Source organism: Sitophilus oryzae, unplaced genomic scaffold (assembly GCF_002938485.1).
Source record: "Sitophilus oryzae breed Bouriz unplaced genomic scaffold, Soryzae_2.0 scaffold_381_pilon_pilon, whole genome shotgun sequence".
Lineage (NCBI taxonomy): Eukaryota > Metazoa > Arthropoda > Insecta > Coleoptera > Curculionidae > Sitophilus > Sitophilus oryzae.
The window spans coordinates 1,263,143-1,279,965 of NW_022146953.1; the positions used below are offsets into that span (position 1 = coordinate 1,263,143).

The 16,823-nt window shown below is 32.5% G+C and overlaps 1 protein-coding gene across 1 annotated transcript in view; it reads right to left on the bottom strand.

The window, feature by feature from the left end:
- Positions 1-16,823, bottom strand: part of LOC115885373 (lachesin-like) — a 99,261-nt gene that overhangs the window by 5,917 nt on the left and 76,521 nt on the right. The window contains exon 5 of the mRNA XM_030904268.1: positions 2,146-2,433. Coding sequence (XP_030760128.1) covers positions 2,146-2,433 — 288 coding nt within the window. The remainder of the gene's footprint in view (positions 1-2,145; positions 2,434-16,823) is intronic.

The following is a 16,823-nucleotide window of genomic DNA, read 5'->3' on the forward strand; positions in this document are numbered from 1 at the left end:
TATCTTGAAAACGAAAAGAGATAGACTAATGAAATTTTATGGAAGCATTACTGTTATGAAAACACACTTTCTGGTAATTTTCTCACTTTTTAAAATGAGTGGAAGGGGTTGAAATAAACTACCCCTATCATACTTGTTAACGAAATTTAAAGAAAAATCTTATCAAACACATGCAAAAAAAATAATTTGGATAATTTAGTTTGTTTAGAAACTTTTTTATCTCTTGTGTTTTTTTATGAAACTCGCCGATTTGAAATTAAAAAATAAAATGTAAAGCATTACATGTCAGGACAAAAAACATTTTTATTTTTTTAACGATATTATTTTATACTTTCATGAATTAAAATACAGAATTAAAAATTGTCTTAATTAAAATAAATAATATAAATAATTTTTAAGAGGTTATCGTTCAGAAGAAAATGTAACGATATTATTACGAAATAAAACTGTTTCCACAGCAGCCCACTAGATTCTTTATCTAAAAATGTTTTCTGTCCTGACATGTAATGTTTTACATTTTATTTTTTAATTTCAAATCGGTCAGTTTTATTAAAAAAAAAACACAAGAGATAAAAAAACAAACTAAACTATCAAAATTATTTTTTTTGCATGTATTTGATAAGATTTTTCTTTAAATTTCGTTGACAAGAATGATAGGGGTAATTTATTTCAACGCCTTCCACTCATTTTAAAAAAGTGAGAAAATTACCAGAAAGTGTGTTTTCATAACAGTAATGCTTCCATAAAATTTCATTAGTCTATCTCTATTCGTTTTCAAGATAAAAAATAAAAACATTATTTTTCCGCCATCTTTGTACCGCGATATCTCCCTAATGGTTGACTTTTGACCCAACGTTTATGAAGCAAACTACCCTTTATTTTGAACGAGGAATCACCCCATGAAGTTTTTCGCATTTGTTTTGAAACACCCTGTATATATAATAGCTCTAAAGCCTCAAAGGCTCATGGCTTGATTGGTTATCTTTCTCTATATGTTTCTGTCTTTCGCTTTTATTCTCCATCCATCCACTCTTATCCTTCTCAAGTCCTCTTCAACATCCTTTTTTCATCTGGTTCTCGGTCTAACCCTCCTTCACTTTCTACTTATTTCACGTTTCATTATCATACTAGGAATTCTTGCTTCTGCCATTCTTTCAATCCCAGCCATCTCAGGTGTCCGATATAGTTGCTTTAATTCTTCATTTGTTCTTCTGGTCCATATGTTGTCTATCTTCTTTCCTCCAAAAATCTTCCTCAGTATTTTTCTTTTCAAAATCTCTAGCTTCGAACTTTCCGTTGCATTGAACGTCCACGCTTCACGTGCATACAGAACTATTGGTCGTATCATTGTTTGGTACATTCTGATTTTGAAACGTTCTAGAAATGTTCTTACTCTCTACGTTCTATTTTCTATAATGCGCTAACACATCTATTTCCTGTCATTATTCCTGGCATAATTTCTTGAGTTCTGACATCTGGTTGATCTGACATTTCTGACATCTGGTTGATCCTCTAGTCTTTTGGTCACCGATATCAGCTTTTTCCGATCTCTTGCTCTTGCTAAGATAACTAAATCATCTGCAAATGCTAAGCATTGGTGTCTTTTTGTATACAAAAGGCCCTCTCTGTTGATTCCCGCATCTTTTATAACTTTTTCTAATACTACACTAAACAGTACTGAAGATAGTGGACCCCCTGTCTTAGTCCATCTCTGATTATAATTTTTTCCGTTGTTTTCTTGTTGACTTTGACCTCATTTACTGTCTCTTGGAGTGTCAATTTTATCATCTTTCTTGCAATTCTTGCAGTTTCTTGCTAACTCCTAATTCTGTTGTCTGTTTTCCGTATTCATAACTCTCAGCTTGTATTTCTCTAAGGGTAATTTTTTTTATCTTACTTAAAAATTTAAAATTAAAAATTAAAAATGACCGGGATAAATATTTTTTAACATTTTTATGAAAGAAACAGGAAATAATAATGTTAAAAATATTGTAGAATCACCTATCAGTATATGCAGTAATGCTCCTGAAATGGAGAAATAACCTCTATAAATCCGTTTCAGATACTGGCTTTTGTCAAAAGCCCTGAGACTGTATTATGAATTATGACTAAAGAATACATTCTAAATTCTAAGGAATCACCCACCTGCAGTAGCATTCAGCACGTGCACATTAATGCTGGCCGGTACAGCATTGCTAGGCCCGCACGTGTAATTTCCGTCGTGTATTTTTTCGGCATCCTGCAAATGTAGAACACTGGAACTTCGACCTTCTTTCACAGTAACTCCTGGGTCGTAGTTGATCATGCGTTGTTCGTGAAACCAGAACACGAACTCAGGAGGCTCGGTAGAGTGTTTTAGAGTGCAGACTAGGCGTAGAGTGGAGCCAGATCTGATGTAGAGGTCTGGAGCACCTTGGATTTCAGCCTGCGCTTCTGAAAATAATAGAGAATCTGATTTAACAACAACATTTTTTTAAAACCTACAAATAAAAACGTGTTGGGCGACTAAATTTGACCGCATTTTCAAGCTCCAGAAAAGAGCTGTTCGATATTCACTGGGACTAAACAGCAGACCTCATTGCCAGGACTTTTTTAAAAAATTAAAAATACTAACTCTTCCTTCCTTATTTATATTTGAATCCGTTTACCTAATACACGTAAGCATTACACACGTAAGCACTTATCCATATATACTTATTATATATTTACTATAAACTAGCTAAATATTTTTGAATGTTGTTTTTATTTTTTTGTTCTTTGACATTGTAAACATTTATAAATGTTTATTTTAAACAATAAGACTGACAATATTATTTTGTATTATCTTTTGTTTGTTTGTTTGTGTACCTTGTTAGTTTACTTTGTTTGTTAAGTTTACCTTTGTCTACAAATTGAAAAAATTTTTGACAATAAAGGCATTTATTTATTTATTTTCCAGTAACAAAAATTACAATTTTTTTTTCAAGAAACAAAAATTTATCTTCCTATTTTTGTGTCAGAAACAACCTTCAAAAGTTAACTTTTTTTAACAGAATTCGTCCCTGAATAAGTTTATTTTCCCTATAAACAAGAAAAACCTCTGAAAACATTTTGCTTCACTGAAAAAGTCTCCTCGGAGGCTTCGAAGAACACCCTATAAAAGATAAAACTTCAATCTCCAGATTACGTTTTACAATTTTAAAAGTGCAAAACTTCCCAAACTGTAGGTCTTTTAAAGTTCCTACTCGCGAACAAACGTTGACTAGGGAGATAATGCTTCGTGAGCTTAGCCGAGTTAAATTTGATATTTTCCTAGATAAAGCGACACTATCTAAATTACATATCGTTTTTAATTATTAATAGTGTTTTTTTTTTGAGATAAGATGTTTTTTTTTTGATTGAAACTGATTCTTGAATTTAAAAAATCTATAGTAATATTACAAGAAGTTTGCGAAATTTACTATGAGATATTGGTGATATATACAGGGTGAGTTTCCTACGATGTTCTCTATGGGCAACTCGGAAACTACTGGAGATAGAGAGTCGGTTAAATGGGGATACCCATAGAGAACATCGTAGGAAACTCACTCTGTATACTATGAGATATTGGTATAAAGATATACCGTAGGATCGAATAAAAACGGCGTCAGCGATGGCTATGAAATGAAATAGTAAAAGAGTTGTAAAACTAAAGAACGAATAGTAAATTTACTACAATAATCTGTGGCTATTGAAATATGGAAAGCACTGTTCATTAAAATGTATCCTATGTTATAGGGCCATGTTTCTCTCTACAATTTCCTGTTTCACAATGTACCGTTTGTGTCCGGGAAGGATTCATAGTTTCATAGTTGTGGATTTTCGAAAGAAATCAGTACATGTATATTATTTCGTATATTTTTCATTTTATTGATTTTATTGGAAGCATTGTTCATTTAAAATGTTGTATCCTATGTTATAGGGCTTGTTTCTTTCTACAATTTCCTGTTTCACAATGTACCGTTTGTGTCCGGGAAGGGTTCATAGTTTCATAGTTGTGAATTTTCGAAAGAAATCAGTACATGTATATTATTTCGTCTATTTTCTATTTTATTGATTTTATGGAAAGCGCTGTTCATTAAAATGTTGTATCCTATGTTATAGGGCTTGTTTCTCTCTACAATTTCCTGTCTCATAATGTACCGTTTGTGTCCGGGAAGGGTTCATAGTTTCATAGTTGTCGATTTACGAAAGAAATCAGTACATGTATATTATTTCGCATATTTTTAATTTTATTGATTTGATGGAAAGCACTGTTCATTAAAATGTTGTATCCTATGTTATGGGGCTTGTTTCTCTCTACAATTTCCTGTTTCACAATGTACCGTTTGTGTCCGGGAAGGGTTCATAGTTTCATAGTTGTCGATTTTCGAAAGAAATCAGTACATGTATATTGGCAAAAAATAACCCTCAATATTGTTTATAAATTCACAAATTCATTTTTTCAGTGTAATTATTAACTTAAGAAATAATTTTTTAAGCCATCCATACACTCCTCAAAGATTAACCAAATACGAGCAAAGTTAGCAAATCAACTCGACGACTCCGGAGTATTTCTTGGAGTTTCTCCGCCTAGCCGACAACTTTCCGGAATTCTCCAGAAGTCGACCTTGCCCGGAATCCGATTCCGCATCCGTCCAGCTATCTGGAAAAGCGCCGTGCGTTGTTGTAAGAGCCGCATAGTTCGTTTCTGTCTAACCACTAAGCATTCGTTTTCCAGACCCGAGCATAATTCGAATTTTCCTCTATTTCTCCCGGTTATCTCAGGCTTTCCACAGTTAATAATAGGGAGCAAGTTTATGATTCGGTTTGCTTAGTTTATTTTAGTCTCTAAATATTTAGCATAGCTGTTTAGTTTAGAAGCTTTTCTTATATTTCAATAAGCACTTTCTTTAATTGATAAAAATATACTGAGTGGCAAAAAAAATCTATATACAGGGTGGTCCAAACTGTATTCCGGAAACTTCGGCAAAATAATCTGCAGATAAAAATAAGTAAAAAAGTTCTTATATATGTATGTCCTAAAATGGTAAGTTTCGGAGATACAGGGTGTAGAAGTTTCATTTTTATTTCTATTTTTTCCAAATAATTTCTGAAGTAACCTCAATATTTGGATGAAAATTGGTGTCTTCGAGTTTTTTGACATGAGAAATTTGATTTCGATGTCAATATGGCTCCTACTTGTAGAGGGCGCTTTATATATGCTGCCAAAGGTTCCGGAATAGAATTCGGACCACCCATTATACAGGGTGAGTCAACGATAAAGTCCATTATCTCATTTGTTTCGAGGTTTAGAAAAATATATTAAATATAAAAGTTATAGGGACGGTTAAGATACAAATTTTAAAATTATTACAGGGTGCTTCAAAAAAGTGTGGCGAATATAACAATATGTTTTTTTTTAAATGCAACACCCTATTTTTTATTTCACTTTTAGATTCTGCTAAAATTCTATATCTTTTATATATAATATTATATACCTAAAATTAATAGTTTTTGTAATATTTGAATTTGTTTAAACAATTGCTAGATTTCAGTGTTGTAAAAAAACGTCAGTGACTCCATTGTTTATGAAGTTAGACTACTAAAATTTTGTAGGAGAGTTTTATAGAGTTGAAGAAAAAGATATATGTAAAGATATTTTAGTTATATGCTACAGGGTGTTCAAAATATATTTATGAATTCCAACTATACTTAAAATTAAAAAAATTAAAATTTCTTAAATGGCACGCCCTATATTAATTAGAACACCCTGTGGAATATGTTAACACAGCAAGGAATTTAAAAACCATTTTACATGTTCTCCTTTTTTTGCCACTGAGTATATTAGAAAAAATAATAGGGTTTTTAAGTACTAACAAATTGAAAAAATAAACGTAGTTTTTTTATAGGAAAAAAAACCTACTTGCTTACATAAATCCAGAATAAATTTCGATGTTTTCGAGATGGCCATTTAACCAAATAGACCCATGAGTACTACTAACTCAACGGGGTATGCTTATAAAAAGGGTTTGAAAAATGTTTTTCTCCGTTAGCCGGGACTCCAAGAAAGTTTTTGTTTGAAAAAAATGGGTTTTAAATTTAATTCAGATCCCTTTTTTTACCGACAAGGTAGTTTGGTAGTTTTAGTGGAGTTAGGGTAATATTTTTATATTGTTTTTGTCGAAAATTGTTCAGTTTGCACAGACAGTAAACAGTTTTAAATAAATTCAATTTTCTTAGATCAGCAAAAAAATCATAAAGTTAACATAGTTTTATTCAATTTTATATTACAGTTACAGGGAAATTTGGAATATTTCATTTAAATGTTTTTTTTAATTATACCGGGTTTTTCTTTCTTTATTCTTTTCAGATAAAAAAAAACGAGATTTGGTTGTTTAGTATTTGACATAAATCACGATTGATTGATGTATTCAATTGTTCTCGATCACTTTTTGTTTCACCGGAAATGTCTACAACTTTTGATTTTTAATTGGCACCCTCGGTATTTTTTTACTTTATTCCTTAGAATAAAAAAAAAATAAAGAAGGAGCATATCAAAAATCTTAAATCCACCGCGAAGTTCCTCTAAAATGGCCGACTTAATTTCCGGTTTATCAGTGCCGTTCTAATTTTATTTAAAAAGTGTAAAACTATGATGTAGGATAGACGCAGGCATAGATAAAAGACTTATACTATTAAATAGATAGGCAACTTATAATACATTTCAATTTTATTATACAAGAGCGCCTCTGGTAGACGGAGGAAGAAATACTAATGGAAGAGAGGGGTTCGGGGAAGGGGGGTTGTTTTAGTTAATTAAAAATAAATTTAGACATACATGTAAGAACACTTTGTGTGCTTTTAATTAGGTCGAACATATTATAAACGATAAATCAACTGAATTAAAAGCATACAAAGTGTTCTTATATGTCGGATATTAATTAAAAAATATATTAAAAATGCTAGAAATAGTATATATTAAGTTGTTACAGTTATAATTTAATCTTTGGCGGTTTTCAGCAAATAGCAGGCAGTTTTACATAATTTTCCTCCCTTTGAAGTGAATTGGAAACGGCTAGGTATATAATTTTGGTGTAGGCAAGATTCCCAGTTTGTTTCCGTTTGGGACCTGAAATAATCAAAACAAATTAAATCAGATGTAATCATCTGCTGATCATGCTAATATAAAACGCGCGTCCTTAATTCCTTACATGCACCGTAAAAAAATTAAATAACTGCTCTGCAAGTAGCATTTATTAGCAGTACTAATTTAAAAATCTATAACTGTAAGTAGATATGTTTAATTTACTTACCATTGTATCCTTCGGAAACCAGGTGTACAACAATTAAACTCCATGATAAAAAATAATTAAGAGTTATTACAAAACACAAATTGTCCCACCATTTTTAAAAAACATTGTCTAAAACAGAATACTGGCAAAAAATCTGAAGGAATTTAATTTTACAGTAATTCGACAAATCAAACCGTAAAATCACAACAAAAGCGTCTCTGAGTGACAGTTAAAAATCAAATTTTATTATTGTCAGATATTGACATTTGCATTGTTAATATTGACAGTTTTAATAATTTGCGCCTCTGCATCTTGGAGGAAAAACTATTTTTAATGAACTGTCATTTCCATTTAAGTTTCCCAGCCATGGACGCGGGTTAGACTCAATAAGTTGTTGTTTTATATTACGTTGTGAATAAATGTTGGTAGTTATAAAAATTGTTATAAAAATATATAATTCTAATAAAAATAGATAAGTTATAATAATTATTTATTTACACAAACATCCGATACGCTACTGAAGCAGGTAAGTCAAATTGACGTATCTAAATTCTTTGACATCTAATTTTTGACAGTAGTAAATAAAAGCAAAAATGCAAGAAAAAAGTTATAATTAGTTAATTTAAGTGAATTTCATAAATTATCGATTTACTACTTATCAGTAGTAGAATAAATAATATATAACTAAAAACAAGCTCAGTAAACAAATCCACAAAATTTCAAATCAAATTCAAATGTGTCAAATGAATAGTCAAACAGAACTGTCAAGGATCAAGGACTGTCAAGGATCAAGAACTGTCAAGGACCCTATAGAGTCCTTTTTCCGTCCACCATTCATGAATACATGGATAGCATTATAGTCCTTAATCTTTTTATTCAAAGCTTTATTCGATAAAAATGACACTGTGAAAAGAATGACGTATCATATGTCAATTTTTGACAATTTCTCATATCATCGGGTATAGATACTGAGCAAAAAAAACCTTTAAATAATTTCTACCCTAAAAATTCAACCTCGAAAAAAGGAAAAATATTTTTATTGAATTTTTATTCAAACCACAGACCGCAAGCTTGGGATTTTAATACATTAAAAACCCACAGAGATAAAAGGCAAATTTGCAAAAGTTTCGCTTGTTCTTTATGCGGCTTCATCAGGTAGAATAAAACTCGTTCATATAATTTTTTTCTTTCTGTCTTCCCTCACCGGGGGAGAAATAACAGATATGATATATTAAAAAAATACAACCCCCAAAACATTAATAAAATTTCAGCCTGTTCCCTATCTCTCATTCCTTGTCGTCTTTTTATTACTTTTAAGAGAATAAATTTTCGAAGGCCTGACAAAATTATTAATCCTAAACGCCTTAAAGGAGATGTTATATTTGTCTACACGTTGTAAACTTTTTAAAATGTTGTTATATTTTGTAAGGAAGGAAATAAATTTATGAAAAAACATGTTTTTTTCTTTTCTTCCATAGCAACTGTTAAAATTGCCTTATATCTATCAAAAATAGTAGATAAAATAGTACTTTAACAGCAAGTTTATTTTCTACTCGTAATAAATTTGAAAAAATCGTTCTTTTATATACGACGACAAAATTGCATTATTGTCTCCCAAAATTAATTCACTCGCGATTTCGTTCAATATTCTTCATTATTCAGGACTATTGGCAAATTAGCTTTTTTTATAAGGAGTTTCTGAAATTTTTGAGGCTTAATATACATATGTCTCAGACAAATACTAGCTGATTTAAATTTATACATTATTTATAAAAACCAAAATTTACTAATAAAAAATACAAAATACATAAGAATAAACACACGTGTTGTTGAGAAAAATCAAGAAAATAGTAAGGGCGAAATAAAATCTGAAAAATAAGCTCTTCAAGAGTGCTCTACCCTTGCTCCCAGACGCTATACAACATCAAAAGGCGAATGAAATGAATAAATACACTTTCGAAATAAATCCTTTTCGCAAAGAGCGAAAGATCACACACACTCTCGCACTAACACACCCTTACAAGCCTTTTTTCACCCTTATTTCGTCTAAAGAAATATAATATCTGTATTTCCTTTCACCAAACACACCTAATATGTTCAGTGAATAGGTGGATTTTTTATCGATTCGATGTTTGAAGGTGGAGAAATGCCTTTTTTAGCGAATTACTCAGGTTTAGAGGGTTATATAGAGAGGTGAAAATATCAGATTTATTTGTAGAATATTTCTGCTAAAGGATTTGGATTATTTCTTTATAATTTGAAAGATATACTCTCCCAAGTAGCATTTTTAGACACAAAATCGAAACAAAATCTCTGCTGAACTCATTGCGAAACAGTTTCGTCACATTTTTGATACATATGTATGTATAAATCATTTGGCGAAATATCAGGAGACCTTGCTGGCCAATTTACTATATGATTTAGGCCAATAACGTTTCCGTTAAAACTATTGTCTAAATATTCCCGAACAGCCAGAGTACCATTTGGTACCAAACTTCTTGATTTTCTCTAGCGGCATCATGTAAACCAGGTAAAATATGATTTTCGAGTAGTTCCAAATGATATTCTGCATTTAAATTTCGCGTAAGAAATAATGCCCCGATAATAGTATTTATGTCGTTTCAAAATTCGAAACGCTCTAGTGTGATCTATTCCTATTTCATCCTCAAGTTTCCCTGTGCTGATCTTTCCATCGTTTTCTTCCACGCACAATAAAACTTCCAAGTCGGTATCATTTCTTGCATCTTCTCTTTGTTCCTGCCTTGCTTCACATCTGCAGTTATTTATTAGGGTACCTTTGGTCTCAAATCTCTGGATATTCCTTTTGATTGTAGATTTTCCAGGTATCGGTCTATTCGGATACAGAGCAGCAAACATGTCCGACACCTTTTGATAACTATTTCCTCGATAATACCATTTAATCATCAATACTTTTTCTTCGGTAGTGTAATTCATGGCTAATATTTTCGATGTAGGTATGAGTTTTTAATAATAATAATAAAGCACTAAATAGATAAATTTCTGAAATGACAACTTCATTTGACAGTTATCTTTTACCTTGACTGGTGCTCATAAGTAAATACAGAGCCATAAGAAAGGAGAAATATTTAAAAAGAAATCGGCGAAAACTCATAAACGGGCTAATCAAAAATATCTAAAGTTATTCTTTGGAATGTGGGTTTTAGTGCTCTTCAATAAACCTTAATATAATTATTCTTTAAAATAATTAGGGAAGCCAATAATTGACCGCATTAAAATTTACATGGGATTTCCTATGTCCCGTCCGACGATGCAACACCCGGTATAATAAAGCCATATAAAATATATAGGTTTCGAAAAAAAATATATATGTTTCCTCTTTGTGGCATACCGTTTCCACTTCCCTGTCAAGAAACTGACATAATTATTAGAAACATTACCTAAAATGTACCCAAAAATGCTACTTGGGATGTATAATACCACTTAAACAGTGATTTGTCATAACTTTAGTCCTCGCTGCTTTAAGAGAGACTGTTTGTTTAACACGATCGAGATTACGGAGTGTAACGGCTAAAACCCTGATGGCCGTTACAAAACCGCCACGTCAAACCACTTTAGTTTGCCTAAACCGGACGCGAGGTATTACAAACTTTGCGACGATTTAGTATTTTGTCAGTTGCAAAGTTGCAGCCAATTTCTAAAGCCCGCTCGCGCTTTTTGTTTCTTCCTAATGAATTCCACGCGAATAACGTAATTTAGTAAAGGTTTGCGTAATTAGCTACAGCCCGGAGAATAATAGACTCTGGATATTCCCGGATAACTTTTCGGGAAGAGCTATTTATCAGGGAATATTCGCTCAAAGCGAAAATTCGGCTCTTATTTTAGTTATAAAGTTATTTATTTCTTCAATCGTTGGCGCGTTCTCTCTTTCGAGTGAACAGACAATAATATTTATTATTATAATTCTCTTGACTAGGACCAAAAGCAAAGGCATGGTTTTAATGTAAAAAATACGAAAAAATGTCTTCTTTAATATAGACAGAATATCTCTAAATTATAATCTAAATTAACTAAATCTCGAGACAATAATGAAAACTTTCCTCCGAGGTTTGTATACTATTTTATTTACAACCACATCATTAATTAAAAAATCGCCACAGTATTTTATTTTGGAAAAAAAATTACGCGAAAATTTGTCGTTTTCTGTTTTGGCATTTTCATATCTATATAGTTACCGGTACCAGTAGGGCCGAAACAAGGGAGATCCTTCCACTATCCAAGGATGTCGCAATTTTCCAGGCAGAAATAACGGCAATCCACTATTGTGTAGAAGAAATAATACGGCAACAAAGAACAAATCGTTCTGTGGCCATCTTCACAGACAGCCAAGCAGCGCTAAAGGCACTCAGCTCCACGGAGGTCAATTCTAGACTAGTGTGGGACTGTGTGTGTGCTCTGAATACTTTGGGCGAACGTGGCACTGTTACGTTGGCCTAGGTGCCAGGGCACGAGGGTTACAAGGGTAACGAAAAGGCAGATGAAAGGGCCAAGCAAGGCTCATCAATGCCATTCATAGGCCCAGAACCCTTCTGCGGCGTTGCAAAGGCGGTCACGAGAATGGCCACGGAACGATGGGTGGCCAACAAATCTCTATAATGGTGGAGAAACTCACCAGGCGATAAGGTTCATTGTAGAACATTCGCCAAAATTCACGGTAGACTTGATAAGCAAGGACAGAAAGACAGTCAAAGCTGTAGTAGGTCTACTAACAGGGCATTGTAAGCTAAATAGGCATCTAAAGCTGATGGGATTGACAGACGAAGCTATGTGTAGGTTCTGCCAATCTGAAGAAGAAACGTCAGAACACATTTTATGTCGGTGTAACAGCCTGGCAAATGTGCGGTTCCTGGTAATAGGCAATGATAGGCAATTGCCAAGGAGTTACATGGAGGGTTCAGTCTCCAAGTTGCTAAACTTTGGGAAAAGGATAGGACTGGAGAATGTAATCTAAGGATCAGAAGAGGACCACAATAGATCTGAGAAGGTCGCAGTGGATCAGGCCGAAAGCCACCTCTAAGAATCTAATCTAATCTACCGGTACCAGTGGTTATGGCGCAAACCTTCAACAGCAAAACAAACAACTAAGTGACAGTTTTGAATTTCTCGTTGGCTTTTTCGAATTTATATAACATAGAAAGCCAGAATGTTGTCGGAAAGTTCTGATAATGAAGACTACTTTAATATTTGTACTCCGCCAGAACTTACAGAAGCTGCAAAAAGAGCAGAAGCCAGTTTTCTTCCAGAGAAAAGTAGGGGGCGATATGAAATAGCATTGAAAGTATACGAAAAATGGTGTGCCGAAAGAAATGCAAAGAATTTTACTTCGGAGACAGTCTTGATGGCATATTTTAGCGAAATGGCAAGGCAGAAAATGCCATCTACTCTTTGGGCTCCGTACAGCATGATACGAACAATGCTAGAATTAAGGGAAAAGACTAACAGGTGAGGAAAACGGAAGAGGGAAGAAATGTAGATAATTTGACACTTTCAAATTTTTTAAAAGTCAGTAATGTCAGTATTACATATGCGGTTATAAATAAACATCTTTAAAGTTGGGAAGCCATGTTGAACTGTAGATATTTTTTTCAATAGACCCCAAAAAATCCTGAAAAAAAATGACGGAAACCAAATACCTTGACCAAAAAACCCACTTTTTCTCTGGAGCAACAATAAAAATCTCCAGTGGAGACTCGACAAGGATGCGGCATACTTTTTCCGGGATTCTGGATGCCGGGCACAACATCCTCCCGGCTCCTTGTCTGGAAAGCAAATTTGCAGTCGGGTCGGGAATTTTAAACAGGTCCAGAGTTTCTTTGTTGGGGCGAAAGAAGAGCTAGCTGGGAGTTAAGCCACGGAGAATAGGTGGAGTTTTGTTTGTGTTTTTCCCTCTGGTTTAGCGGTGGGATGCGTATTGGATTTTTCTCGTTTCAGTCGGGTAAAAGGGGGAAAATAGATATCTGCGTCGCTCTTGCTGCATTACTAATTGCCTCTCGAGGTTTTAATAGCGTATTTTGCTTGTAAAAATAAGCTATATCTGTTTTTTCATAGCAACCTGTTAAAATTGCCTTATATCTATCAAAAATAGTAGATAAAATAGTACTTTAACCGCAAAGGTAGATTAAATGATACTTTAACAGCGAGGATAGGTTAAAAACTTTATTTCTTCTCGCACGTTTTTTAATTGCCTCCATTTTTGAAAATTTTTGTATTCCTTTTCATAAGTTATTCGAGATTTAAATGGAAGTAGTTTGGATATGGCGTTTGTCGCCTCAGCCTGAATATGTGTTGGTAATTTACTTAAATCGTTTTGAGCCATTTCTGGCTCCAATTCAATCAGCAATCGACACGAAAGAGAATTAAAAAATATTGACTCAAAACTGACAACTAAAGAGACAGCTTTATTTATTTGTCAAATCACATAGAAACCAACGCCAACCCAGCACAATATTTTTTCTACTCGTAATAAATTCCTTAAAATTTTGTTCAATGATATGCTATCGTTCGCCCAACGCTTGTAATGTTTATACGACTAATACTATAGTCTATAAAATGAATAACTTTGAATTTTGACCGTTATTTTTTACCAATATGGCAAATATAAAATCCCTCTGTCAAAAAAGTTACTGATATTCTTTAAATTGAGTGCCTGAACGAATCAGATAGGTAACTTTTTTTACTTTCGTGAAATAGCAAAAGAAAATAATAAAACAAATGACATTTCTTCCTCTTCTTACAAAAATCAACACGAAATGTCATAATTGACAAAAGTAAAATGTCATCAGCTTTTGACATTTCTAAATATTAGACCAATTCCGTCTTTAATAGAACAGCCACGGAGCGAGATTTATGACGTCAAGCTAGTTAGATACTACGGATTAATAAATATGTTGTAGAATACATGGAAAACATAATTATTCCTCGTATTTTTGGTTTGTATTTTAAAAATGATATAGTTTACATGAAATATACATAATATACAGTTAATAAATAAAATATAATATATACCTATTTATAGTAATAAATACTTTGGCAAATAAAACGATGAACCATACAAATGCAGCAAATGTTTTACAATATACAAATAATGAATAGGTGGTACATAAGATAATGGGTAAAATGTAAAATATATTTTAAATCTTGGGGTTTGAAAATCGATCTAAATTAACAAAAAAACATTCAATATCTACTAATAGTGATGTATTATTATTTGCATCCACAAAATTTATTTATATATTATAATGTTTACTGCAATTAATAAACTAATATAAACTTGTCAAAAGATGACCACATTTTTTTTTAAATTATTATTCTTAACACAAAAACTATCTACCTTGACTATGGAGTACGATTTCAGCCATATTGTAAAACATTTGCTGCATTTGTATGGTTCATAGTTTATCTGCCAAATTATTTATTACTATAAATAGGTATATATATATTGTATTTATTAACTGTATATTATGAATATTTCATGTAAACTATATCATTTTTAAAATACAAACCAAAAATACGAGGAATAATTGTTTTCCATGTATTCTACAACATATTTATTAATCCGTAGTATCTAACTAGCGTGACGTCATAAATCTCGCTCCGAGGCTGTTCTATTAGAGACGGCATTGCGTCAGCATGGCCGCAAGTTGCTAACCTAATAAAATTAACACTAGAAAAGCCCGCGGGAACTGTCAAATTCAAAGTTATTCGTTTTACAGACTATATACTTGTGGTGATTCTTGGATGAAGTGGGAGAATCACATGTTTGCTGGTATTGTGTATTGGCAGGACGTCTTCTAAAAATATTTTTACTTATTCTTTTTGGTGGGTTTTTGTGTTGTTTTGATGATTGAAATGGAAAATATTAATCCTTTGGACGGAAGAATTATTAAACGCTTTATTAGAATCGTGAGGTACCTACTAGAGACCACTCACTATACGAGAAGACATACTTACTATACTGGAGAGCTCGCAAAATTTTCCTGAAGGTAAACTAATTTAAATATACACATCATATATATATATATATATATATATATATATATATATATATATATATATATATATATATATATATATATATATATATATATATATATATATATATATATATATATATATATATAGATTTATTAAACCGCTTATACGAGCCCAACACCCTACGTTGCTTCATTGGGCTCAGACCCGATTTCGACATTTCAGGCCCGGGGTCGGGTCTGAGTACGATTTCAGTGGTTATCGTCTAGAACGGTTTCCCCACTTCCCCTGACCAAATTTCAGCTGGGCCTGAAAAAATGGTTTTATGTTTTTTATATACGATTGGGGGTACACCGGTATTGTCACGGGCGGCGCCACCTTCGACTTCGACATTAGTATAAGTGTATAAGCCGATTTACGTTGAATCGATGTATTCAGACCCAAGAACCGGCAACACGGTAAAGCAAACTATTAAAGGGAAACGAAGATATAGCCGTGTTATATTTGGTAGAAAACAAAATGCTCATACTCTAATTAGAATATTAAGAAATTCAGACGAAAAAAATGAAAATAAGTATTCTTTTAAAATTATTCCTACTAGTTTCATTTAAAAATATCAATAATTTACGGTCTAATCTTTTTTCTTTTTTTTGAATTGCTGTCATCACCAGATTGGTAGAAGTAACTAAACTTTTATTGTCGAAACCGGTCGTTCGGCTAATAAATACTAGAAACAAAATTATTTCGATCGTCGTGTCAAAAAATTGTACGAGTACCTACAAATTTACTTCGATGCTATGATTTCGTTGTAGAAGTACCTAATTTTTTTTCATCTAAATCGATCAGCGATCGTCGCGTCGTGTCAAAGAATTGTAGGAGTAATTACAAAATTATTTCGATGCTGTGATTTCGCTGTAGAAGTACCTAAAATTTTTTCGTCTAAATCGATCGTCGTGTCAAAAAAATGTACGAGTACCTAGAAATTTATTTCGATACTATGACTTCGTTTTAGAAGTATTTAAAAATTATTTTCATTTAAATCGATAGTCGTATACCGGGTGCGTCTCAAAAGTAGCTCACCCCCACAACTTTTTTTATTTTGTCAGATAAAAAAGATTTTGGTATGTTAGTATATAACATAAATTAGGATTGATTGACGTATTCAATTGTTTTTGGTCACTTCCTGTTTCACCGGAAATGACTACAACTTTTGATTTTAAATGGCACCCCCGGTATATTTTTTACATTATTCGATAGAAAATCACACTGAATAGAATGGCATATCATAAATATGTTAATTTTGACATTTTCACATATGATTTATTTGTAACATGCGGTTCATAATGACAATTTGACTCGAGTACCAAATTGTGGTACCAAATTATTCGTAGAAAAATGCTTTTTCCAAATATGCTAACGAGCCACCTTTGTTCCGTTTGAGATATGATTAAAAATTCGATTTTGATATCTTATAACGGTCCCGGACAAGACACGAAAATCATTAGACTATCAAATCTATTT